Source organism: Phalacrocorax aristotelis, chromosome 15, assembly GCF_949628215.1.
Source record: "Phalacrocorax aristotelis chromosome 15, bGulAri2.1, whole genome shotgun sequence".
Taxonomy (NCBI): Eukaryota; Metazoa; Chordata; class Aves; order Suliformes; family Phalacrocoracidae; genus Phalacrocorax; species Phalacrocorax aristotelis.
Genome location: NC_134290.1, coordinates 14,008,565 through 14,032,993, shown reverse-complemented (window position 1 = coordinate 14,032,993; position 24,429 = coordinate 14,008,565). Strand labels below are relative to the sequence as shown.

At 42.7% G+C, this 24,429-nt stretch overlaps 1 protein-coding gene across 2 annotated transcripts in view; it reads left to right on the top strand.

Annotated features, from left to right (window-relative positions):
• The window catches only part of GALNT9 (polypeptide N-acetylgalactosaminyltransferase 9), a 161,087-nt gene that overhangs the window by 28,724 nt on the left and 107,934 nt on the right, over positions 1-24,429 (top strand). The window contains exon 2 of one of the 2 annotated variants that reach the window (XM_075110223.1): positions 1,989-2,169. In XM_075110223.1, the coding sequence (XP_074966324.1) occupies positions 1,989-2,169 (181 nt within the window). Of the gene's footprint in view, positions 1-1,988; positions 2,170-14,612; positions 15,035-24,429 lie in introns of those variants that run through there. The other variant, XM_075110224.1, reaches the window with a different exon arrangement.

Here is a 24,429-nt window from a genome sequence, read left to right as displayed (position 1 = left end):
GAGCTCGTCTCCCACACACACCTATAATGAGACCGTGGCTGCGCAAGCCTCTTGTTTTCCCGTCTTTTCAACAACTCGCTAGGCTTGAATGCTTGGAGCTGTCTGAATTTTTCAAAAGCTTGACCATGCCAAGAATGTTTTTCTGTAGGGCATCCTTTTCTTCTTCTTCTTCTCCTCTCCCTCCCCCTGCTAAGGCTCATGATTCACTCTGAGACAGCTGAGCATTTCAGTGCATGATGATGAGGAACATGAAGAAGACATCAAAGACATGAACACAAGCGAGGTCTGTCATGACGCGGGATCACTGATGGCAGTACGAGGTGTGTATTTTTGTAGGCAATGTCTGAAATTCAGCACCAAAATTCCCGAGTACTGCAGGTACTCCGTCCCTTTATGTTCAGACAAACTATTTGTAGTGTTGCTCTTAACTTGAGCACAGGAAAACGCTAACTTCACTTTTTGAGACCACTAACGAACCACTGTCTGTTCTGCCCTGTAATTAAGCAGAGGTGATGATGGAGCTCTAACAAGTGAGGACAGTGTTAGCAAAGAGGTGCAAGAGAAATTCCTTCATGAGGGACTAAACTGTTGCAGACCTTGTCGTGACTTGGAGAAGCCAGTCCCCGCTTCGTACTGCCTTGCATGTCTGTTAGTAGCAAATGTTGAGAGTTTCTGTCTTTCTCTTTAATTGTTTAGTTAAAATAATGACATTTTCCTCTGGAAAAATTCTTAATTTGAAAAACATCGAGCAGGTCAAACCCTAATTGTTTTGCTCTGTTTTGTAAACCATTTGGAGGATATTTGCACATATCTGAATGGTAACCCCAAGACTGTTAGATAACTTTTTCCTTTATAACCACTTGTTGATAGCAAGCCTTTTGGAACGGAAAGCTTTGACATTAAACACAGGATTTTTGAGGAGGTTATTTATGAGAATTCTGCACCAAGTGAAGCACCTGTGGCCATGGAAGAGGCTCTTGGTGATGTGATCGGATGGGTAATTTTTCTGTTGGTTTAGTTTTGGTTTACACATATTTTTGAGTTGACCAGTAATATAGCAGTGAATGAAACCTGTAAACGCATTGTTGACTGGCTAACATCTCAGCACTAGCCAACTGGGGCTAATCGTTTTAGCTCAAGTGTGTCCAAACTTTCTGATCCTATGAGCTGTGTAGAGCTGAGTATCTTACATAATATACGTATTTCATTCGTCAGAGATCTACAGGACAGAGGAAATCTAGAGTAATTCCCAGGGGAGAGATGGTGTCAGCTCCCCTGATCATTTTAGCTCATCTTTGAGGGAATAGGCTGGGCAAGGAATGCAGCTGAGTCCAAATGACCCCTCTGTGACTCACAGTGAAGTTACATTTACCCTGTATTTCCCACCCAGTAGCAGCTGGTGACCAGTCGCGTAGCTGGGAACCAAACCTGGACCATCCAAGAGCTGCAGGTGGTCTTAGAGCCACAGAGCAGATGCCTCAGCTCCAACACTTATTCCGGAACTGACATTAATATGCAGTTAAACTGTCAGATCTACATGTGGTAGAAATTCAATGTATCTCCCTTAAAATGAATGGAGCTACAATGGGCTATACTGGGAAAGGGCCTGGCCTCCAGATCTTACGAGGAAAATTTATCTTAAGGATAATTAGGCATTTTGGAATGTTTGGAAACAAGGTTCCTGTTTCCAGGGATTTATACAGGAAAGAGAAATCGTGAAAGCTGCTAGTTGATTCTTTACACTTTGCTCGTTAGTAGTTATGCGCTGATACTACAAGATGTGTCGCTCTGGACTGTGGTTTGAAAAGCTGAAGATAATTTCCACAGAGCCATTTCAGAGCTGAGTTTCATGGGAGTTCAGATCTTGTTTATCTAAAAGTATACAGAAGAGGTTAGATCCATTTCCTTTATATTAATATTTATATTAATAATATCAATATAATATTATTATATTAGTAATTTGAATATTTTTTTTCTTTTTCATTTAGGTCTGGCAAAGCCCATGGGATTAGTTGAAGGTCCGGGAGGCTTGGGCCAGGGGGGAATGGCTGCTACCCTGAGAGATGATAGCCATGAATCGGAGACCAAGTACGAAGAATATGGTTACAATGCCCAGCTCAGTGACAGGATATCACTGGACAGGTCCATCCCTGACTACAGACCAAAAAAGTAAGTGGAATTCCACATTACTGTTAAGAGTAAGTGATCAATTGTTGTTCTGTTGACCTGTGGTGGCATTTTTCTCATGACATCCCTTCCTGGTTAAAGTATGACAGCAGTTAGTCATACATATACCCCTGAGTTTAGTGAAAATTAAAAAGACTGAGTGCCATCTCAAGCATGAAGTGCCATGTTAAATGCATAGCTAATTCTGTGAGTAATGCATTAATATGCATATTCCAGGTCTCAGATCGAAAACTACATCAGGATATTGGTGTTTATTGGGTTTGGTTCACTTAGAAAAAGCCGGGCAGCGCCAGCTGAGCCAGGCAGAGCCAGCTGAGTCCACCGTCAGAGGTGGGAGCCTTAGTCTGCACTCCGTGTAGTCACGTGCAGTGGAAGGTGGGGCAGTGACAACAAACACTTTGAAGGCACCGGTTGCTTTAAAAAAAACCATCAAATCAACTGCCTTTCCTTTAATTGCATTTGATGTTCTCTGAATTGTTTAGTCGGGGTTTACAATGTGCTGGAACATGGACTAAGTATAATCCATCGGGGTCCTGTAGTTGCAGTAAGATTTTTTTTTTTTTGTCTTTGAAATGCGTGTTTATTTTTATTCTAGTATTATAGTCTTCACATGCCTGTGTTATGTTTGACATTGCAATTATAAGTTTAATATTTGTACTGATTTATTATATTTTGTATTAAATGTCTTTCAAACCTTTCATATTTATGGAGTTGTGTATCTTCCAGATGAGACATCCGCACTGTCATCCCATGAATGGCAATCAGTAATGTCTTAATGCAGAGGAAAGCAGCAGCTCTACCTAGTTATTCTCAGGAGGGAGAATTCAAAAGAATACTTAATTAATTTCTAATAGTAATCTTCTGTTTTAAAAGACCCGCTGGGTCTCCTAGGCAGAACTGAAAGTTAAATAAAAAAGTATCTTATTAAGTGACGAGAAAAGTTTAGCCAAGCAAAACAGCTGTGCTCTGTGACTAGTTTGCAATTGAATTAGGATTTTAGGCAGTTCAAGCTGCCAAAAACAAAATCCAGCAAAACAAAACTTCAGCTTAACTACAAATTCCATTAGGTGTGTTACATATTAATCTAATCTCAGAAGTATTGACTCAGCATTTGTTCATTCCTGCTTTTTGCTGTACTAAAGGAAACCTAGATAAAAAGAAGTGGCAAAGAGAAAAAAATCTACTGCTTTGACATCACATTTGATGCAAGTGTCGAAAGGTCTCATCTCTCTCGATGTATCATAAAAATCCATCATGGAGTTATTCTGGGGAAAAAAGGAGTAGTCTGTAGTCATGCAAATATTTGAGTTGTGCATCAGATCTGGTCCAAAGACCCTTAAAATCAGCGTGAAGTTGTTCAGATGAAAGTCAGTGAGGTTTGACCTGGCCTGTTATTAGCTGCTGCGGTAGGTGGGTAATAAATGAGACTGCTCTACTAGGAAATGCGAAAGCGAAGGTTGCAGAGCTTGGATCTAGCTCAGCAGCTGTCAGAAGCATGAGAGCATTTGCAACGCGCTGATGTTTCACTTCAGATTATCCTCTTCCCCAGTTTTACTTGGATGCTTTGATGAGTCATTCAGATAAGCTTTTTGGTGTGCTCATTTTGGGAATCTCATAAAGGCATGCTGAACGATTAACTGAGTTACTGGGAGAGCTGCCTTCCTCGTGGTGTTTTGACACTTTTGAGGTGGTTCTAGTTAGGTCTAGATGCTGGAATTGAAACACTTGTCTCTAGATATTTATGAGTCACAGGAAAACCCTTCAGACTGAATTTGCTATGAAAAATGAGTGAAAGTTTGGAGAAGGCAGAAGCTGTTACAATAGAAGAGTTTAATCCACTGGTATCAAAGGAGCTTTGGCTGCCATTTAGTTGCCGTTTTCTCTTAGAAATTTCCGCTGTCCTCCTGAGCAGCATTTTTCGTCTCTGACCCCTTCGAATGCGCAGCTACTCATACACAGCCTCTCTTGGGAGCTCTCGCTCTAATGCTGAGAGGCAGTCTTCACTCCCTACCCTATCAACCTCTTCTTATCCACCATGTAGTACCCAGCCTGCTCACCTAACAGGTGATAGTTGTGCATCGTAGCCATAAGGCAAAGCTGAGCTTGACTTTCTGTTTGGTTTAGACACTCTCATTAAATATGGGAGAGAACTAAACCTCCAGATCTTTGAAATAGGCTTTGGGAAAATGACTCTTGTTTTGTCCAGCTTTGTATGCTGACTTGCCAGTGGTCTCATCTCTCCGTCGCTTGATAATAGCTCTCATTGCTGAGCCCTTCTCAGTCTGCTTGTGATTTATATTCATGTCATTCCCGGAACTTTTCATTTTCAAAAGGGGAGGACTTTTCATTTTTAAATCGAGAAGCAAGGTGGAATTAATGTCCAAGGCCATGTACAAAGTCCATGGCTGGTCTATGAATAAAAGCACTTATCTGGATTTGCAGTCCCAAAGTATTAAACCATGATTTCCCCCCATTCTGGTTTCCATTTAAAATGTTCAGATCTACATATTTGCACACACCAGTAGGTATTAAAGATATGAACCAGGAAAATTTATATTCAAGTCTGTGTTTCACAGACACAATTTATGAAAGTAAACATGATTTTGCTATGCAAATGTGGGACTTGAAATATTCAAAGCTTAGTCTTCTTTTAAAAGAAAATTGATCAGAAATATTATCTTTTAGTTCATTTTATCTTTGAAAACCCCCCTTCTTGTTGCCCAGTATCTTATTCTGATAGAACAAGCCTTTTGTTCCATCTACTAGCATAGCCACACTAAACATTCAGCGGTTTAATTACTTTTCAAGGGGTAACTTCATCCCCACAAAAGAAATTAAAAAAAACACGTTACACTGAAGAGGCGTACAGGCAGACAGCGTGGCCATGGAGGCTCCCGAACTGGAGTCACCTCCATGTCCTTCCACTGCGGTGAAGCCTGCAAGCCCAGGTCCTGCTCTCCAGGTGCTTTTCCCATATACTCGCGTTGTGTTTTCCTACCTGCTGCTGCCAGTGCAGATATTTCTTTTAACCCAGAAGCCTTTTCTTTAAGGTAGGAATCGCTAAGTCAGTACAGGAGACGAGCAGATTTTGTGCCTGTTGTGTTTGTGTGCCAGATCAGAGCAATGACAGTAAATAGCTTGCCTGCGATTACAATTCACACAGTGATTACAAAATGATAGTTTGATCCTAACATGGTGTAATAAATATGTCTCTGCTTTTTCTTCTCTGATATTGCACCTCCCACAGCTTGAACGCTTGCCCTGTCTCTGCGTAGAAAGCAGACAACCCTGGGGAAACAGTTCAAAAACATACTGTGAATTGGTATTTGAAGCTATGTTTAGTTTCAGGAGACGTGCAATACAAAGAGGTTGCAATTTTTTTTCTATAAAACAATGCAAAACCTCCCCAACAGTTTGTAAGTTTATTCAGTGTGACCTTGAGCGTTATTTTAATTCCTTGTTGGATTTGACCTAAATCAAATGGGCTGATTTTGAAGTTGGGCTGATGATCTTTCCGTGGCGTATTATATAAGTCTTAATGGTGACTTTTTGCCTTGAAGCAGCTGAGTGCAGTGCAGCTGAGCGCTCCGAGAACATGCAGGGACCGAGGAGTGGGAATGAATTGTGTTTGCGTTCAGCGTCAGGCGGAATGCTCAGGGTTTCTTATGGTTGTTTGATGAGCATTTGGAAATGTTCAGCTAATCATCCTAGTATGGACTGACCTGAGATTTTCCTTCGTGTGCTCAGTGGAAAGTGGTCAATACCTTGTTGTCTGTTAAAATACATGAAAATAACTCTAAAATAGTGGTCTGGTTATAACTGACTGTTAATAACTATCTACGTTCTAGAGAAAGAATTTTAGTACGTATGAGATCTACAGTAATGCCAAAAGAATTTGGCAGGATTATTTTTGTTATGAGGGAATTCATAATGCTTGTGATGGAATTATTTTCATCCCCTGTCATACAGGCACATGTCGAGCTTGAAAAATGTTTCTCAAGTTAAAGGCCAGCCACAAGAAGAAGGGGCAAGGAAAGTAGCGCAGGTGTCTGCATGTCCCTGCTGCAGCTCTATCTTTGCTCCCCAGTGTGCTGAAGTTTTTTAAGGGCTAATCACTGTGGGAAATACGTTGCAGAGAGATCAGGATGTTTATTGTCCTGGTCGCTCTTCTCAGCCGTAAAGTATCAGCAGGACTTTCTAGCCCTCACTAACATACCCTAGTTCCTCTGGCAGTGGAAGAAAGAGAAGTTTCTTTTGTAAGGAACAGGTTATTTTTCCCTTGGAAGCACACGGCTAAGCTAGAGCTTGCTCTGTGGTTCTCTGGGAAAAATGTGATTTAAGGGAGAAATGTTATTGGATTCGTTTCCATTTATGTTCTTCCATATTCAAAACAAGGGTTGTGATCACGTGAACCCGAGTACTGTATGGAGACAAATCCAGTGTTGGCCAACAACCCTTGTGTATACATGTAGGAAAGCACAAGCATATGTATTTGTTTCAGGTGTCTCTGTGCGTGTATACACGTAGCTGTAGAACAGCCCTGAAGCCTACCGATGGGAATGCTGTGAAATCTGCTGGGCTGCAGATGCGGTACGAAGGCTGCACGCCTTTCTCACCGCAATGACAAAGGGCCAACGTTTGACTGAATAGTCAAAAATAAACCTGGAGCAACACAGCTGAGATTTTGATAGACATCCCCCGCTTCTGAACAGAAGTGCCCAGAGTCAGCCACCCAAACCCCTGCACAGTCATTTGTCTTCAAGGGGCTTGATTTGTTATGGGTACTGAGAGTAGAGAAAGAGAACAGGTTTAGCTGGAACATGCTGTATCGCTACAACAGGCTTCAGGAGCGGCAGCAGCCACCCATCTGCCCTTTTGGGGGAACAACAGCCTTTGCCGCTGTCAGCTGTAGCACAACATGTAAGTCTGTGCTCCAGTAATGAAGGATCATACTCAACACTTCCCAATCATGCATGAAGGCAGAGGTGCTACAGCCCCATGTAACAGTAGATTTTTGACTTTCTCCGAGATGAAGAATGCAGAAAAAAAGTCAAAACCTTAGGGAATTTCATTCGAAGGCAGGGGGAAAGGCTCCCAAACTCACAAAAGCTGTTTGTTTTACAGAGTGGCATCCTGGAAAATTGGGAAGTGTCAACTAACCAGATGCTTTCAAACATAAGCTTTGTCTCTGAGGATAACATCAATCCCCCTGTTCTTTCTTGTGCACATCGCAAGGTGTTGAATTAAACAGGTCAAACACCTGTAAATCTGGCATTTTCTAACTTTCTATCACTTGACTTTGCAACTTAAATAACTTCTGGGATTTCTTTCCATGCAGGACACGCCCACACGTATGCATACACACACTTGTTCAAATCACTTGCTGTGATGCATTATGCATACTGTTGAGAAAAAGTTAATATGATCCTAGAGCTTCCATAAGGGTTAAATTGGCTTTTACAAGAAATTGTCACCTCTTGGTGAGGATCTTTAATTTAACTGATCTTGTTTGAGCAACTTGATGCCGAGAGCATTGTGGCCATTCAGTGATAATAATACTAATATATGGATTCAGTCTGCTGGCTCTATCAGCCAAAGATATTTCTTTGTGTTATGGTCATGGATGTTTGTATTGAGAAAATTCAGCCCTAAAGAACAAACTTATGAATGCTGAGGCAACTCAAGTCTTTAGCCATAAAAAGCAGAGGAATCTAGGTCTCGAGGAAATTACTTTCATTTATTCAGTTCTTTTATAGAGGCAAGCATTTTTGTTGCTAGCTATAGACTTTTCACAATAGCAAAGGAATTGCATCTGTAGGTCTCTGAAGTGTAATTAATGGTTGACTCCTCTCTATACCTAAGGAAAAGGGTTTTTAATTACCTATCGAAAAAGATTCTGGAATTGATCAAACAGTGCTATCAAGGGGGCAGACTTGGTAAATAGACCTCTGATTTGTTCATTCAAGGGTTTAGTAACACTAGCTAGTATGAGGCTAGTAGCTAGAAAACAGCCTTTCTGTCCCTCAGTGTCTGGTGAGCTCAGGCCTTTTAAGAACGCAGGGAGCTCACCTTCAATTTTGACCCTTTCTTTTGGTGGTGGAGCTCTGTGGAGTCCCTGTGACATCCCAGCCATCAGCCAGCAGCTCTCTCGAGCCAAATCGTGTGTGTGTTTGCAAGTTCTCTGTCACAAGAGGGGGATCACTGGTCTGGTACCGTGGCCCCTGCCCGAGGCTGTCGGAGCGGGCAGCTCCTCTGGATGTCCCTGCAGGAGCAGGGCAGGAAGGCAGGTGGCTTTCAAAGAACATTAGCGTTTGGATCAGTGGATTGGAGAGGGCTAGACCTGGTATTATTTGATTTTCTCCACCTCTGCAGCTTGCTCTGCCTCATGACCCACTTTTCAAACCCCGTGGGGACACTGGGTGTCCTTTTCACTGCTTAGAAAATGACACGAGAGTCTCCAAATTAAAACAGACCTTTAGGATTCTTCGCAGGTTAACCAGAATGCAACATAATGGTCCCCACTGCAAGGAATATTTGACCTGGAACAGATCCAGAGCTTTTCAGGAATCAGAATTACTGATGAGCAGAAAATGACAACTGAAAAAAAAAACACCTAAAATGTTTTGTGTCAGGCTGAACGTCTTCTGTGAAATGATTATTTAAACAAAATGTTTAGACCAGTGGAGCATTTAGTTTCCCATGAAAAATTTAGTTTTAAAATAATGAATTTTCTATCACTATCTTCTACCAATATTTTCAGATAAATGTCAGGTCACAGTAGAGGGAAACATTAGGTAAAATTAAACATAACCTTTTTTCAACTGACAGCGTTTCACAGTCGCAGTACAGGATTTTGATTTCAATTAGGCTTCTTTTTTAATGGGAAACTTTTCCACTTTTTTTTTTTTTTTGCACCCACTGTCAATAAATCTAAAAATACATGCTAAAATTCTGAAAAACCCATTTTGGCCACTCTGATTGCACATATGACGTAAGTTGAAGCAGAGAGAAGGAAAAACAGCGCCAGAAAATGGAGCAGACAGAATTACCCCGGGCAACAGATTGTGGTTGTTTATTGGAGGGAAATTGAGTAAGAGATGAAGCTAACTCAAGTGTTTTAATTAGATCCCAAAACAATGTCCAGATGTGGATTTTGAACAAGTGCAAAGGGGGCGCGTGTACACATGCTCTGGGACTTTATATAGATCCCACCCAGCTTCGCCAGGCAGCGCAGGCTGGATGGACGTTTTCCTCGGGCCGTGGATCCCCTACGAGCAGCACAGGCGCCTTTGCGCCCACCTTACCTGTACGCACATTGATTATCCAGCTTCAGAGATGCACCCGAGGTTGAGCTGGCTTTCGGTCTTGCCCAAGAGCAGAAGGAAGGGGTACGGGCTAGGTAAGTCCCTGTGCTGTTTCGTCTGCAGAGAGCTGGGCTCTGCGCAGCTGCCCACAGCTACTGCTGTGCTGTAATTCTGGCTCAGCTCATTTGGGATACCTGGTTGACAACCTAAATTTGTTCATGCTGCTGCCTCTGGGGCAGTTGTGCTTATCTGTGTATCCCTATGTATGCCAAAGGCTTATCACTGCGTTTTGGGAAGTATTTTCTATTTGGATGTAAAGGGCTCAGACTGGAACTGTGGAAAGCCCTCAGAGGAGTGGGAAAATCATCACCTCCTTTGGCTGGGAAAGGAAACTCCCTGTGAATCACAGGTAGCGCTGGCCAGCCGCTGGCTTGACACCTGGTGCTCTTCATTTGTGCGGTACCTCTGGAGTTGTCACTGAGACCTGTAGTTGTGACTTGACCCTGTTTACAAAGGTACTGTAGCTCTTCTTCCAACCTCTGCTGGAGGTTTGCAGCTCTTTGCATAAGTAATCGTATTTTAACTGGAATGTGGGCTCAAATCTTTGTCTCCAAATTCCCAGGTCACCATTAGATCTTTGGATAGTTAATTAGTCATACAACATTAAATTACGCCAATGAAAAGACTGACTGAGGAACAGACTGACGCTGTGACCATCTTTCCCAATAATAATAAAAAATTATTGAGAAACTTTCCAACTGGTTTTTGAGGCCATCTGGTCATCAAGAAGGTTTTTAGACTGCTTTTGCTCAAGCGGCAGTGGTAGGGTAGGACCATGAGGTAGGACCATGAGACTGCCCAAGTTGCTCTACAGTAATACTCTGTCTTCTGCTCTGCTGTGCGTAGGAATTGGTGACCCACGGGCTTGGGGAAGGCAGTACCAAAGTGTTTTGCAGGACATGGCTTCTAAGCAGAGGCTCCCCATGAGCGGGTCTCCGTGCTGCCTCCACAGCAGCAGTGCCCGGACACGTGGCGATATCTCTCAGTTATTTCTGATATTCGATAGAAGTTTTCTCTGGCTTTTCCCATTAGATACGTTATTGATCCTCTTTTGTTTAGAGCTAGCTAGGCTTTCCGATTAAGTAGTGACTTTAATTATACCACAAAGCGTATAGCATAGATCTTGATTTTTACCACTGGCCCACGGGACAACGAAAGGAGGACCAGCAAGGCTAAAATTAAAAGAATCATAAAAATGAGCAACCTTTTGAAAAAGCCCACCTTACATTCAAACACAGTAATTTTCCTCTTGTTACATTTTTTGCAGCGCCTTTGTGTATATTAATTGTTGACGACAAGTTCTGCATGACTGTCAGCACTAATAAATGTAGATTTAGTGGAGGCTGAATTTGATTAACTAGAGAGCATGGAAAATAACTGATTGCAACGTTGTGTTTAAATGCAGGAAGCCATTCCCTGCAATTTGTCTGCACCAGAACATACTCTTGAATACATGAATAGTTTACCTAAGGTGGGTTGCATAGCTTTGACTAAAAATTAGACACCTAATTTAAGGTGAACAACGTGGCTGCCTTTAGAGTCAATGGAGAAGACGACGACGTGGGTAGTATTGCTTATGTTGTATAGTGTGTAATGTCCTCTGGAGGTCTCTCCCTCGGGAACCTAGGACAGCCAGCTTAAGTAGGATTTAAGATGAAATCAAACCAAAATGTTAAATGCTCCAAGGCATAAAGAAACAAAAGGGAATTTCTGTATTAGCAGCACATGTTAAAGGCTGACCTGCCAGCACAGGCAGCCAGGGAAAGGTCCCCACTCAGCAGCTGTGGAGGCAAAACTGTGAAGGCAGCACAGTTTTCAGCTAGGAGGAAAAGAAAAGATGATGAAAAAGCTGTTTTGCATCCCTCAGTTTTTCTTACAGGTCATGAGACTAAATGTGCCTCCTGTGACCCGCACATACACAGGTGCCTTAAACACGATCGGTTTTTTTTTTTTTTTTTTCCCCAAAAAAGTATGCTTTAGAGACTGCAGTAATTTTCTGAACTTCAAAACAGAGCACCACAATATTTTCATAGCAGAAGGAGCATTTCTTCCTTAAGAAGAGCAGTTGTCAGGTGCAGTCTTCAAATTGTGCATGCTGTTCTTTCCCAGGTAAGTATGCATCTGTAATGCAGAAGCGCTACTGAGATCCAGCCACGACTTGTAGCTGTCTGCAGCTGCGTGCTGGCGTTCTAAGGTTTCTTTCATTTCCCTCTCCTGGGCTCGTGGTCGATTGTTGCCCACTATCAGTTCCAGGGCGAAAAGGGCATTCCCGTATATTTCTGAACTGTCATGTTATGTTACACTCCATGATGTCACATTACAGGATAAAAAGAAGTAACGGACCAAGTCAGGCAACGAATTCAAGGTGGTATTTCTTTTCCTTTTATGTTTCCTTACATGTATCCGTTACGCTACACTTGATATCCTTCATATGGCTTTGAAGGACTTCTTCTAATGGTTTGAGGTGAAGATGTTCCCCTTTTCTTTCTTAAAATGTGCATGCAAATTTAGTTCTGCTGACAACGTGAGATATGGGTAATCTCTAAATGTCTTCCTGGCGTAACTTTAAAAGTTAGCTAGCTTTGGTTCCTGTTTTATTTGGGTAGGTTTCATAGTACAAGAAAGTCAAGGTTTCAGGTCAAATAACATCAAGGTTTTTTAGTTGTTGTTGTTGTTTGTGTCTTTGTGATAAAAACATGAACAGGCCAAAATGTCAGACAATTTATTCTCCTGTCTGAAATAAAACTGAATTGTGAACTCCAAGTTGATGCAGTGTTTCATTTTAATAGTGTCAGTTCTTGCTTGTTTTGCTTGTGTCTCCTGTTTTGGGTGAATTTAGTGCTAAGAAAAGTGAGAGACTCTTAAAACTAGCCAGAGCCAGAAGTACCTGACAGTTGCAGGCTAGCAAATGTATGCTTCCTCTCTTGGTTTGCTTGATCTAGATGCTTTCCAAGGTTTTGTTTCTCTGAAACAGCACCTGCCAGTCAGGTTGTTTGATAGTTTTATGAAGTTGAAGTACGGGGCTTCTATTTTCTGTTCCTCCAGCTTTCTGAAACATTCTTGGCTTCTGCTGTCTTGCTTCTAAACCTTCTGCTGTGCTCTCAAAAACGAGCCATGGTCAAACCCAGGTCACCTTGTCAGACGCAAATCCAAAGGGAGTCCAGGGACCATTACTTCCCATGCAGTCTCTGCACTCCTTTCCCTAAATTTCTACCAAACCAAACAGCTGTCTTAATGAGAAATTATTGGGCAATTTTGGCCTGTGTCCTTTTGGCCACAAGAATTCCTGCAGCAGCCAAATGGTCCCACCTGGACACTTCTCTTGAAATATGGTCTAAACCCTGAGGAGCAGGAGCTCCAGACCTGTGTCTTGATGCCTCCTTTGTAAAGCCAGCACCAGGCTGGTCACTGTTGTCTATTTCTTGGCTGTCCAGGCGTGTTTAAATAACCCTCGTGAAGCAGGCATCATGCAGTTTGTGTTACTACGCCTCTGAACTCCAAGGTGGTGAAAAAGCCCTTTCTGAGTATAGCAGAAAGATGTAAAATACGGTGTAAAATCAGATTGCTGATCTCTGTCATTCTTGATTCTGTGCATTGAGAGGAATAGTCTTGTGAGGACTGGGGAAACTCAACTGGGAAATTTTGTTTTTCACACTAAACTTGTGATGGAGCTTTTAACTAGCTGAAGTATTGCAAAAGTCAGCTCACTGGGGAAACGCACGGCATGCTCTGTGCTTCTAGTATTTTTTTTTTTTTTTCATTCAGTGTACAAGTAAATGCTCTGTCTTAGATGCCTAGCCTAAGTCTATAATTAATGAAAATTTGAGGCAGCATTGCTCTTTGCAAAGAAACTTAATATAGGCTGCAGTTCCTTAAGTTAGGAATCCTCTGTACATTATTCTGACCACCTCTGATGTATAGAGTGGCATATACATGAAAATAATGCTTGGAAACTGCTCTGAATCAGTGTTTCTTACCTCCTCTCCCAAGAAAGAAAGCTGGAAGGCTTAGCAGAAGGTTAACAGTAGTGACAGAAGAGGAGGTAACATTATTATCTGTCTTCTGTAGAGAATTATAATATAGCTGATATATTGTGCAGGGATCATTTAAGCAATGACAAGAAGCCATTCAGTGAAGGAGAACAGCAGGGCTGGCTACCCAGCACAAAGGCACATCTCTCCTTATATGTCTGGATTAAACAGAGAAACTGAGGACACTTTTTATGCAGACATCAGGCAAAATCCAGACCCCCTTGGTCTAAGAAGTGCACCTACGATTTTTGGTGGTGGTGTGGCAGGATTTATCAGTGAGGCATTAGGCAGCTTTAAATTGCAGGAGATTTCATCTCTGTGCATTGCTTATGCACAAAGCTCCCTGTTTCTCACCTTCTAGAAACAAAGCCCTCTGGAGTTGCATTTTACCTGTGTAAGATGCCTCCAGGTTGTCAAACAGCTCCTTAATTAGTTTATTTTCTTCTTTGCTCCAAGGGATGAGTATATTATTTATTCTATGCTCCCAGACTTTTGTTAGTCTGCATTTATGTATTTTGTCTTCAGAATGACCTAGCATGGGGCTAGCCTCTAGGGTAGCATGAAACACACCTCTCTGACAGAGGCGGTAGTTCAGACTTGACTAATGGTAGAATATTAATAGCAGCAATAATAATTAAAACAGTGCACTAAAATACCCTTGGGTGCTGTTGCTGAGTTAGACTATACCCCTAAAATTCCAGAGGAAAGGCATACATTTTAGTTATTTCCATCCACAAAGTGAACAGTTGTCTCATTCAGCAACTGGAGTAAGCTTTCATCCTCTTCGTGGATGTTTCATTAGGACACAGTTCTCCCAGAGGGTCATGGTGCAGTTTACATTAAACTCAAGATAAAAATGACATTGAAGCTTTGCTCCTGTATTTTCTGCACTGCCTGAAAACAAATACATGACCTACAGCTAGTTCATTGGCTTATTGCCTTGGTGTTATTAACCCAAGTGTACCCAAGAGGCGGGGAATTTGTGTTCTGTTTGCTCATAGAGGAGCACTCGAATCCTTCGCCTGACAGATCTGGGAATCTCTGGAAGCAGTGGGGGGAAAGTTTCCCTAAGTACAGGTTTGAGCAAATAGTCTGGCTGAAAGAGGCTGAATGTGTCTTTCTACAGAAGGGCATGGCTGTGAACACAGCCTCAGTCTGCTGGGCAGACGGTTAATGGGAATAACCTCTCCCCCCAGCGCAGAGCGCTCACTTCAAGGTTTCTTTCTGATGCTGAACTAATTGCAGTCTGCAAACACTGAGGATGTGGCTTCCAGAAGTCTGTGGGCAAGTAGGCAAAACCACCAGACGAGAGAGTGTGAAAGGAGCTCGGTCTCAGCAGGCAGCTTTGGGCAGGAGCAGCGCGCAACGTTGAAGGGCTGCAATGGCCATCGCTTCTCAGAGTCCGGAAAAGACTAGCGTGTGTCCTTGGCCCGCTCAAATTCACAACCGTACGTCAGTACGTTGCCTGGCCTAGGACGTGTGCCTAATTGCTGTCAACCTGAGTGAAGGGCAAGCGTATGCTGGCCTGTTTTTCTGAATTAGGATAAGAGCTCATAAATGCAAAAGATCTCCATACATTGAAGTGTTTTGCTGCCATGAAGTGTGTGCCCCAGATACTAGCTTTGTGCTAGGCAGTGAAAGTGGCTGGATTTTTTAAAAAATGTTTTTCTTTCCAAATGTAACCAAAATTAAATTAAAATGCAAGAGTTTTATGAAGTGCCCAAAATAATTAGAAGGTAAGAAACTGTTGTTAACATTTACATTCTGAATGCATGAAATTGTGGAGTACTGTGCTGTTCACCTCTAGCTAGCCTTTAATTTAAACAAAAGCTATAAAAGTGCAATTAGGCTCCAGTCCAATGAAGCACTTAAATATGTTCCTAGTTTTAAGTGTATGAGTAACCCCAGTGAAGTTAAGACTTGCTTAACTGCTTTACTTGAATAGGACATTTCGTAAAGTAGTTGTAATATACAAAGAACAATCCTGCAAGTATCATTGGGAAAGATTTAAAGAGGAGTAAAGTCCCACCTGCACTTCGGGATCTGACCCCCCTTCGGTTTTCACAAAGCTGGTTTTGCCCAGTGATTTCTCCTGCAGGATCCTGATCCAAAGTCCTCTGAGATCTTTGGATGTGCTCCATCATCTGTTGTTAAAGAGGCTTAGTTTGTGGGGCAGTTTCCTACCATCTACTGAGGGAAATACATTCGACGCATGCACCTTCATTCGTCCTCTCTGCTTGACTCGGAGACGTGCCTCTTTATAAACATGCTGCTACCACCACCAGGCTCTCCTCTCAATCCCATCTAAAGCATCTAAACATCAGGGATTTAACACTCCCATTTTCAGTGCTAAATCAATGTTCTTTATGCATTTGTTCTTGGAACGCTGCTCCATTTGAACCATAATTCTTCCCATATACCATAAACTTGGTCTGTTTTCACTCTGATAGAAATTGGTCATTTAAAGCAAGAGGAAAAACCCTGTGACTACTGTTTAAAGGTTTCAAGGCCAATGCCGCTTAGCCAAATCAGGTTCTGCATCACCTCAGCACACCAAGTGCTGCGATTACCGGGGAAGCGTTACCTTTCTGGGCTACAACCAGCCTTGCAACTGCTGGGACAGGGCGAAATTAAGAGCCGCTCACTATGGTTTTGGCAGGCAGTAAAGGGATGGGTTGGCTCAGTTTATCACTGACCTCCCATTTCGTGGTTTACTCCTCCAACCATCCTGTACTTGTACAAAGGTAGAAAGAAACATTCCGCTACGTAACTGGATTTGACCAAAGATTAAACCTGGTCTCCTGTGAACTGCACTGGGAGCCCATTAAAGAAAGGATTGTTTGCCAAACATTGTTGTATTTCCTCCCGAGACCGTAAAAAACATTGTTAGCTGAAGTAATAGTGGAAAATGATTGCATTCCTCTATCCTCCTCCTTACCGCCACACAGCAACATGACGGCAAACCTGTAACGAGATCCGTGAAGGGCTCTGCTGCAGTTACCTTGAAAACTTTTTTATTGCCCTACAGTTGCAGCTAACGCTGTGAGACTCGGCCTCTGTCCAGCACCAGCTGAGGGATTGAGATTGTAAAAATTAAACAAAAGTACCTTGAATTTTTAATATTAAATACTTGCAGTAAATTTTTTAATAGTCAAGGGTAACTTTCTGTATTTACATACTATTATCTGAATAACAAATAGCTTCAAGGATACAGCAAACTCTTCTGTGCAAATGGAAAATGGTGAGTTTACTCTTATACATAATTTATTGACAATTATTCCTTTGATTTCATCCACTCCACTCTATTTTCTTCATGTCTGGCATGGAGTGCAATGGCAGAGACATTTTAGAGAACGTGGTATCTTAAGATATGTAGTCCACTTTGGGGTATTTGGGCTGTTACCTTCTCATTCCCTCTAGACATGCTGGGACTAATTCTTCCTTTGTCTTAAAGATCCTTTTTTGGGATCTTGATGCATCACCTTGACTGGAGGAGTACTTCTTCATGGGAAATCTGCTAGAGATCACTGTTGGAAATGCAGCTAAATAGCTGACTTCCCATTGCTGGCTGGAGGGCAATGACCCTTGGTGGCAGGAACAAGAAGTGGTGCCACCGGGTAGCAGCCAATTTTGTGAATGCACCATAGAAAACATTTTCTGGCTTCTCAAATGGCTCTTTGTGAACCTGAACGTTCCCTATTTGAAATACAAGGTCTTACTCTTGGCGAAGCACTGAGGTGGGAGGATGTTCTCTCTGCTCCATAGACAACACAGTTCTCAGAATTCAGTTTCAAAAAGTTACACAAAAGGTAGTGTTTTCTGAATATATTTTGCTGGTAGGAGCTTCAAGTCAAAGCACTGCTATTGTGAACTGGCAAAATACCTTTAGTTTTGCCTTTATTTAGTATCACTTCATTGTTTTCACTGATGTTTACACTTCACTTAGCTTCAAGTTCAAAGAGCTCTCCAGTCTCAAAGCAGAATTTTGCAAGACCACCTTTATGTTTAATTCTTTTTTAAGACAACTCTTGTCTAGTTTTTACTTTTAAATCATGCAAGATAAAAATCCAGCTGGCACAGGGACCAGGATCGTTCAGAAATCTGGAGAACCACTTGACAAATCTAAGTAAGCCATTAGTGCTAAATCACCTAAAATTGAGCAGAATGTGTGTCATTTGGAATTTAGTTGGGCTCTTCCTTAAATTTGAAAGTGCAGCACCATTAAAAATAAAGTCTCATGGGAGATACATTTTCTTTGGGTATTTTTGAAAAGCATTTGAAAGGCGATTTCAGCTTCTCCATTAATTTCCAATCAGCCTAATGCTTTGTGATGCAGCATGCATACAGCCACAGGCAGATCTGAATGGGCACACTAGGGGATAGAGTGGAAATTTCTTACAGACGGTATTTCAAAACATATTAGTGACTCAAGTTAAGTTACCAAAAAAAAGGCAAATACTTTGTACTACAGAAACATCTGAGCATGAGCTTTCAGCTGTTTTTTCATGTTAATAAAGGGGCTTGTTTTAAAATTGATTGGAACTAGTTTTAGCATTTTTGTATATATAAATCAATATGACTATTAGACACGATGGCATGTTTCTGGTACTGTTTGCCTGAGGAAAGCCAGAAATAGCTCGCTGAAATACAGGGCCTCTTATTTTCTGTGTGTGGCAGCTACTTTTGAAGAGTCTAATAATCTTAAATGTAAGGGTTAATATTCTTTACTAGTGGGGCCATCTTCATGTTGCATGTGTTAACTATGCAAATATATTGTGCTATCCATCACTTACTGACAGTTCTCAAGGCTTTCTGCCGTACACATAAAATAATCTGTCATAGAGAAGGGAGGAATTAAGACAAGGTGAGCAGGAAACATGTTAAAAACCAAAAGAAAACCCAACCTGTTGGGGTTTTTTTAGTGCAGACAAATTAGTCCAAGTTTTACTGGCCTGGAATTTAAAAAGAAAGGAAAAAGGACAAAAATGAATGCCTGATGCTCAGGAAACAATTGTCCCATGCGTACTATTGCATCTTCATGGGGAGCTTTATCCTACCTCTAGAACTGCCTGTGCCCCAGCTTGAAAGGGCTCTCTCCTTCCTGGAAGTATTACAGGACTTATTAAATTTGCTCTTTTCTGTAGGAAATAGGACAGAGAAGAGAGAGTTATAAGGTATAAAAGACATTTTATTTTAAAAAGGCTGCTGCTGTTCTTCATTCTGTGAATCCTACAGGCATGATGTCAAACTGTTCAGCCTGGGAGTGTGGGAAATTCCCAGGAGCAGATAGATGTGTGCTGGTAGACTCACGGCATCTCGCAATGATTTGTTTCTGGTTGATATTAAAGGACATTTTCCCTTGATACCGGAAGTGTTTGAGATTAGCACATAAACAAGGATTTGGCCTGTTTCTTCCTAGTGAGGGTGGGTGATTTCTTTCTTCAGACTTTTGATGCAAAATAAGGAAATGTTTGTCAAAGAGACATGCAAAAAAAGAGGAAAGCTGCTGGGAATTCCCATGGTGTGGAGTAGATTTACGATCTCAGTTTATTATAATCCTGAAAATGACCATCAACATCACTGCGCACCAGAAAAGCTGGAGGAGAAATTATTTAAGTTAACTTCCCCTGACTCCCCTTTAATACTAAGCACTGAAACACTGTGGGAGGATGAACAGATGCAGTTTGTACTCAGGAATAGTTGAGGAGGTGTCTTTATTTCAATGAATTTCTTCTTCAGGTATAACTGCTGAGGACACGGGGCTTGGAGTGTGGCCAAGGGAGCAACTGAAGACAGGTAGAACTTAGCCGGGGAAGTTGACCATTTCCAGGCTGTAAAGTCGTGACAGAGGAGCATTTTAGATAACGCACGCTGTGAAGATGATCTCTCAAGCAATAGAAAGGGCAGTCGTTTCTTCAGCATTGCATTTAATTCTTGCAAAACCATCATTCAGTTTGTTCCTTCAAGAAGAATCAGATGGTAGAGCTCAAAATTGGCTTTCACTGCTTTGGCAAATACTTTCTTTGCTGAGGACCCAAAAAAAGGATGGATACTGGAAGTCAGTGTTAATGTTGAGTGTCCAAATGATGACAGGAGTGTTACAGTGCTTGTAGAGGTGGAGGGAAAGCTACCCCAATTTCTTCAGCTGTCACTCAAGGGAGATAATTCACCCACCAAACCCTTTGCTTATCAGTGTCGATAGCTTCTTGAAGCTGCCTAGACTACCAAGTTACAGCACCAAGAACTGCAGTGTATCTTGTATCTCCATTTCCCCAAGTAAATTCAGGAAAATGGAGGTGGTGTTGGTTTTTGTTCTGTGTGGTAAATCAAAGTGAAGGCTGTTCCATAAAGCAACACAGACTGTGAAGAAATAGCCCTGGTAAAAAGGTTTCTTCTGGAATCACCAGGTTTTCTAGGCTTTTTCTGAAAGCAACTCTCACTTCTCTTTTTACCTTAGTTGTAAATACAGGGGGTTGCTTCACTCAAGATACCTAGAGCATCAGTGTTCTGTACCACTGCTCCCTTGTTCTCAGTTGTGAGCATTTATATTACGTGGTTCTTAAGTAATGCTGTCCTTGAGCTGCAAAACAGGAGGAGAAAGTAAAATCAAGTCTGGGACTCAAAAAATTTACTGGTTTCAGCCCCAGCCCCCCCATCCCCCGCTTTGAATACAGCAGAAAAATCCATCCTTACTACAAAGAGTATGTTATAATACCGTTAACACCTTCTATTTAGAATGAGAATTAATTAGGAAGGAGTTGGAGCGCTCTGCCTGACAGATTCATGATCCATGAAGCTAATCAGTTTTGTAGCCTGTCATTGCTTTTGCTACGGACCGGTCAGCCGCTGAATCCCGTGCTGGGGAAGGAGATGTTTGCCTCTTGTCACTTTTTTCGCTGTTGTGCCAATATGGAAGAAGAATGTAATGCTGGTTTATTTCCATGTCTGAAAAGTTGCTATTACATCCAGCGCTAGCTGCAAAGCCTCGGTGGTTTTCTGGAGAAAGAAATCAGGCATTGAACTAGCTACTAAATTTAGTGATTTAGCTGTTGTAAATCGTCTGTGCCTACGGAAGTCACAGCAGCATTTAGGTACTAAAAGGTAAGCGTGTATGTAAGATTACTCTGAGCCTTTGGTTTAACTGGGTCCAAAACCCACATTGACCTGGTGATTTGTTAGCATTAATGAGCAAGGACTCAATAATCTTTTTAATATTTATCTTTGTCCTTTCATTGATCATGTACCCAATGAAGTGCTGGTCTGCCTCTTTCCCCTGCTACGGCTGTAAAACACAAGTACAGACCATTCTGCAGCTTTCAGGGTTGGGGTTTTTTGTACTAGAACTGCAGAGGAGGTTTCTTCATGCCCAGGAATTTCATCAAGTTTGTGAAGGAGAGAAACCCACAGTCATCTCCATCCCAGTGGTTCATTGGAAAAACATATCTTGTATTAAATACTTTAAAGATTCATGAAGCAGCTTTAATTTTGTTTGCATTTCTTCCTGAAGGGCAAAGCTGTCAGAAATCTCTAAATGCATTGCCTAATCCATTTCCAAACTCAGTATATTAAGGTCTGCAAGCAAAACTCATTTTGGGAGTTTAGCAAATGTGCAGACAGGAGAGAAGGCAGGAGAAAGAGAGCAGGAAAGATTTTCCATTCCTTGGTAAGGCACGGGACTACGTGCATGGCTGTAGTGTCACCCCTTCACAAAAAATAGTGCAGCCCAAATGGACTCTAAGAGGAGCTCTGATAAAAGGAGGACTTCACATGTTTCCATTGGGTCAGATACAGAGTAAATACAGCTATCGAGGAATGAGGGTTCAGGCAAAAGAAAATTTCCTTCCCTTTATTGCCTACAAGCTCACAGGGCTGCCATGAGCTGGCTTATGTGCAGCGGAGAAGCCTTTATTTTCTCCTTCTCCCAGTTTCTAATCTGTGACCTTTTTTGTGTTAGTACATGACTTTTTTTCCCAAGCTTCTGGTGTGCCAACCGAAGAGCCTTTCCTGGTTTCTTATGCCTGCATAGACAGCGCTCAAAATTGGGCTCAGGGGGCTGGCTGGGAAATGTTCATTTAAGGAACCAGTTCAATGCAAGGGAAAGAACGAGTGAAAATCATCTCCAGTGTAGAGAAAAATGATCTGACATCAAGCTCTCTGTCACGTACAAAGGAAATACCTCTGGGTCGCCGGCCAAGCTATGCAGTAGCCAATACAGAGCAAGAACGTTCAAAGACTCTTCCCAAGACAACAGCAGGATGCCTCGGGTTTGATGCTTGGCATGTTGTACAAAGGGGCCTGAAGGGCTGTTTCACATATCAGGTCTAATTCATCCTCAGCTGGTTCATGGAAATGATTAGCTGTGGCATCGTTAGTCTTCGCTTGGAATCGCAGGTCCTGAATGCATCCAGCGGTGTCCCTACAGCATACCTGTCTGCCCTGGAGAGAGGTACTGCTTCTCACGCAGAGCTGAAGTCCTTTGCTGCTTCTGCACTGTGAGACCTGATGACGGTTCAGTGCTAATTTAGAATCACAGTAATATCAAACATGAGCTATGCCTGGCTAGCTTAGACCATCGTTAGCTACCACAGAGATCAAATAAATGTTCTAAGTTCTTCCCGAACTCAGCGGTGTTAGACAGATGTTAATGAAGCCAAGATCTGGCTATCAATTACTGTAATTGTCCTCCAGCACGCAGCTGCCAGTGTTCATACTGCAGTCAGACCTAGCGCAGAGAAGTGGAGACCACGGTGGTACCCAGCTCCCTTCCCTGGCAGAGTGCTGGGCGTAGTGCTGGTGCTGAGGGCTTCCCAAGCAGGGCAGCCAAGCCTCTGCTCCCTGAGAAGGGCTGCCTTAAACACCCAGGCACTTTACTGCACCGTATCAGGGCTGCCAGAAATGGATGATTTCTTACCAAAGTCCTTTTGGTGGTCAGGCTGAAGCATATCAGAGTGTGCCTTTCTTTAAGAGTGAGTCTTGAGAAAAGTGAGCCTTGAGAAGAATGTGCCTTCTCAAAATAAATAATAAAAGTGACTAGTGCCACGTTAAGCTCTTCCATCATTAGCTCACAGATTTCTTGTCCAGTGCTTTCCCGCTGTTTCCAGGCTGCTGCTCCAACCATTTTCTGAGAGGATGCCCTATGTCTTATTGAAAGCCAATAGGCTTGTTATGGCCTTGCTTTCCCTGGGACTTCTCTGGAATCACCTCTTTCCTCCTGCCAGGCACCAGGGCCAAAATCAAGGGCTGCACCACAGAGGACTGCGTGTCCTCCTGACACCCTGACTTTCTCAACCTTGCGTACAAGGGACCGAATGTTCTATTGCGATGCACTCGGTCTGTTGTCAGCACCCTGCCAAGAACGGAGCTGCAAAGGCGTTGTAAGGTGACAGTGGGCCCAGCTGTGCCTTGATGCTAGAGCATCCTTGCGCGTGACTTGCTAATGTCACTATTTGGCTCAGAGTGTCAATTGCTGGTTAGAGTTTCTTGGAATGAAGGAAGTATTAATTGTAAATTGCTGTGGCTGGTATCTAATTACAGAATACATTGGGAAGCACGTGGGCGACAGTCCAACAAAGCACTTATGCTGCACCCACTGATTTTTAAGGGAAGGCCCCTTGACTGGGACTGCTCGTGCTCTCGCACACCATCGGAAGTGCTTGTTACTGTGCTGGTTTTAGCTGGGGTAGAGATACTTTTCTTCACGGTAGTTAGTGTGGGGCTATGGTCTGGATTTGTGCTGGGAACAGTGCTGGTAACACAAGGGTGTTTTTGTTTCTGCTGAACAGGGCTTGCACAGAGCCAAGGCAAGTGGGCTGGGGGGAGCATGAGGGGCTTGGAGGCGACACAGCTGGGACAGCTGATCCCAGCTGACCCCAGGGATGTCCCACACCACATGGCGTCATGCTCAGCATGTAGAGCTGGGGGAGGAGGAGGAAGGGGGGGACGTTCGGAGCGATGGCGTTTGTCTTCCCCAGTCACCGTTACGTGTGATGGAGCCCTGCTGTCCTGGGGATGGCTGAGCACCCCCGGCCCGTGGGGAGGAGGGGATGAATTCCTTGCTTTGCTTCCATGTGCAGCTTTTGCTTTGCCTATTAAGTTGTCTTTATCTCAACCCATGAGTCTTCTCACTTTTACCCTTCCGATTCTCTCCCCCATCCCACCCAGAGGGAGTGAGCAAGTGGCTGTGTGGGGGTCACGCACAGCCGACTGGGGTTAAACCACGACAGTTAGTGGACCAGTACTTTCTCCTGGTTACCTTAGTACACCCATCTCATTTTCTGAAGTGACTTAAGGAGATGGGAGTTCAAGGCTGACTTGAAGTCTGCAGGAAATGAACTCCTAAATCACTGCTGTACTTTGAAAAGTCTACTCAGATGGGCAGCTTCTTTTGCTGTTCTTCGTCCTTGCAGTAATATATAAAATTATGACAGCTTTCAAACCGCTGCTAAATTCTGAGGTTTGCCTTTGCTAGCGTAGATGTTCCTGTTGCAGCAGGGTTACCCAGGGTATTCTAAAATGTAATGGGTGGGAGTGCTCTTTCCAAATGCAGACATAATGCAGTTTTTCAACTACGTCCTGCTAACAGAGAAAGGGGGGACCTGACCGTCAAAAGAAGGTTGCAGTGAGAAGTGACAGGAATGATTTAATGCAGGTGGGATAACAAATTCAAAACAGTCCATGATGCCCCACAGTATAAGTAATCATTGAGAACCACGGTATGCAAAGTCCTGTGACCCAGTGAGACCATGGAGTCATACTTAGGCTAATAATGCATTGATTGAATATGACAACAAATAAATCAAAAGTGGAGGTTAAGCTTGAATTAGAAATAGTAATTTTCTCAGAATGTA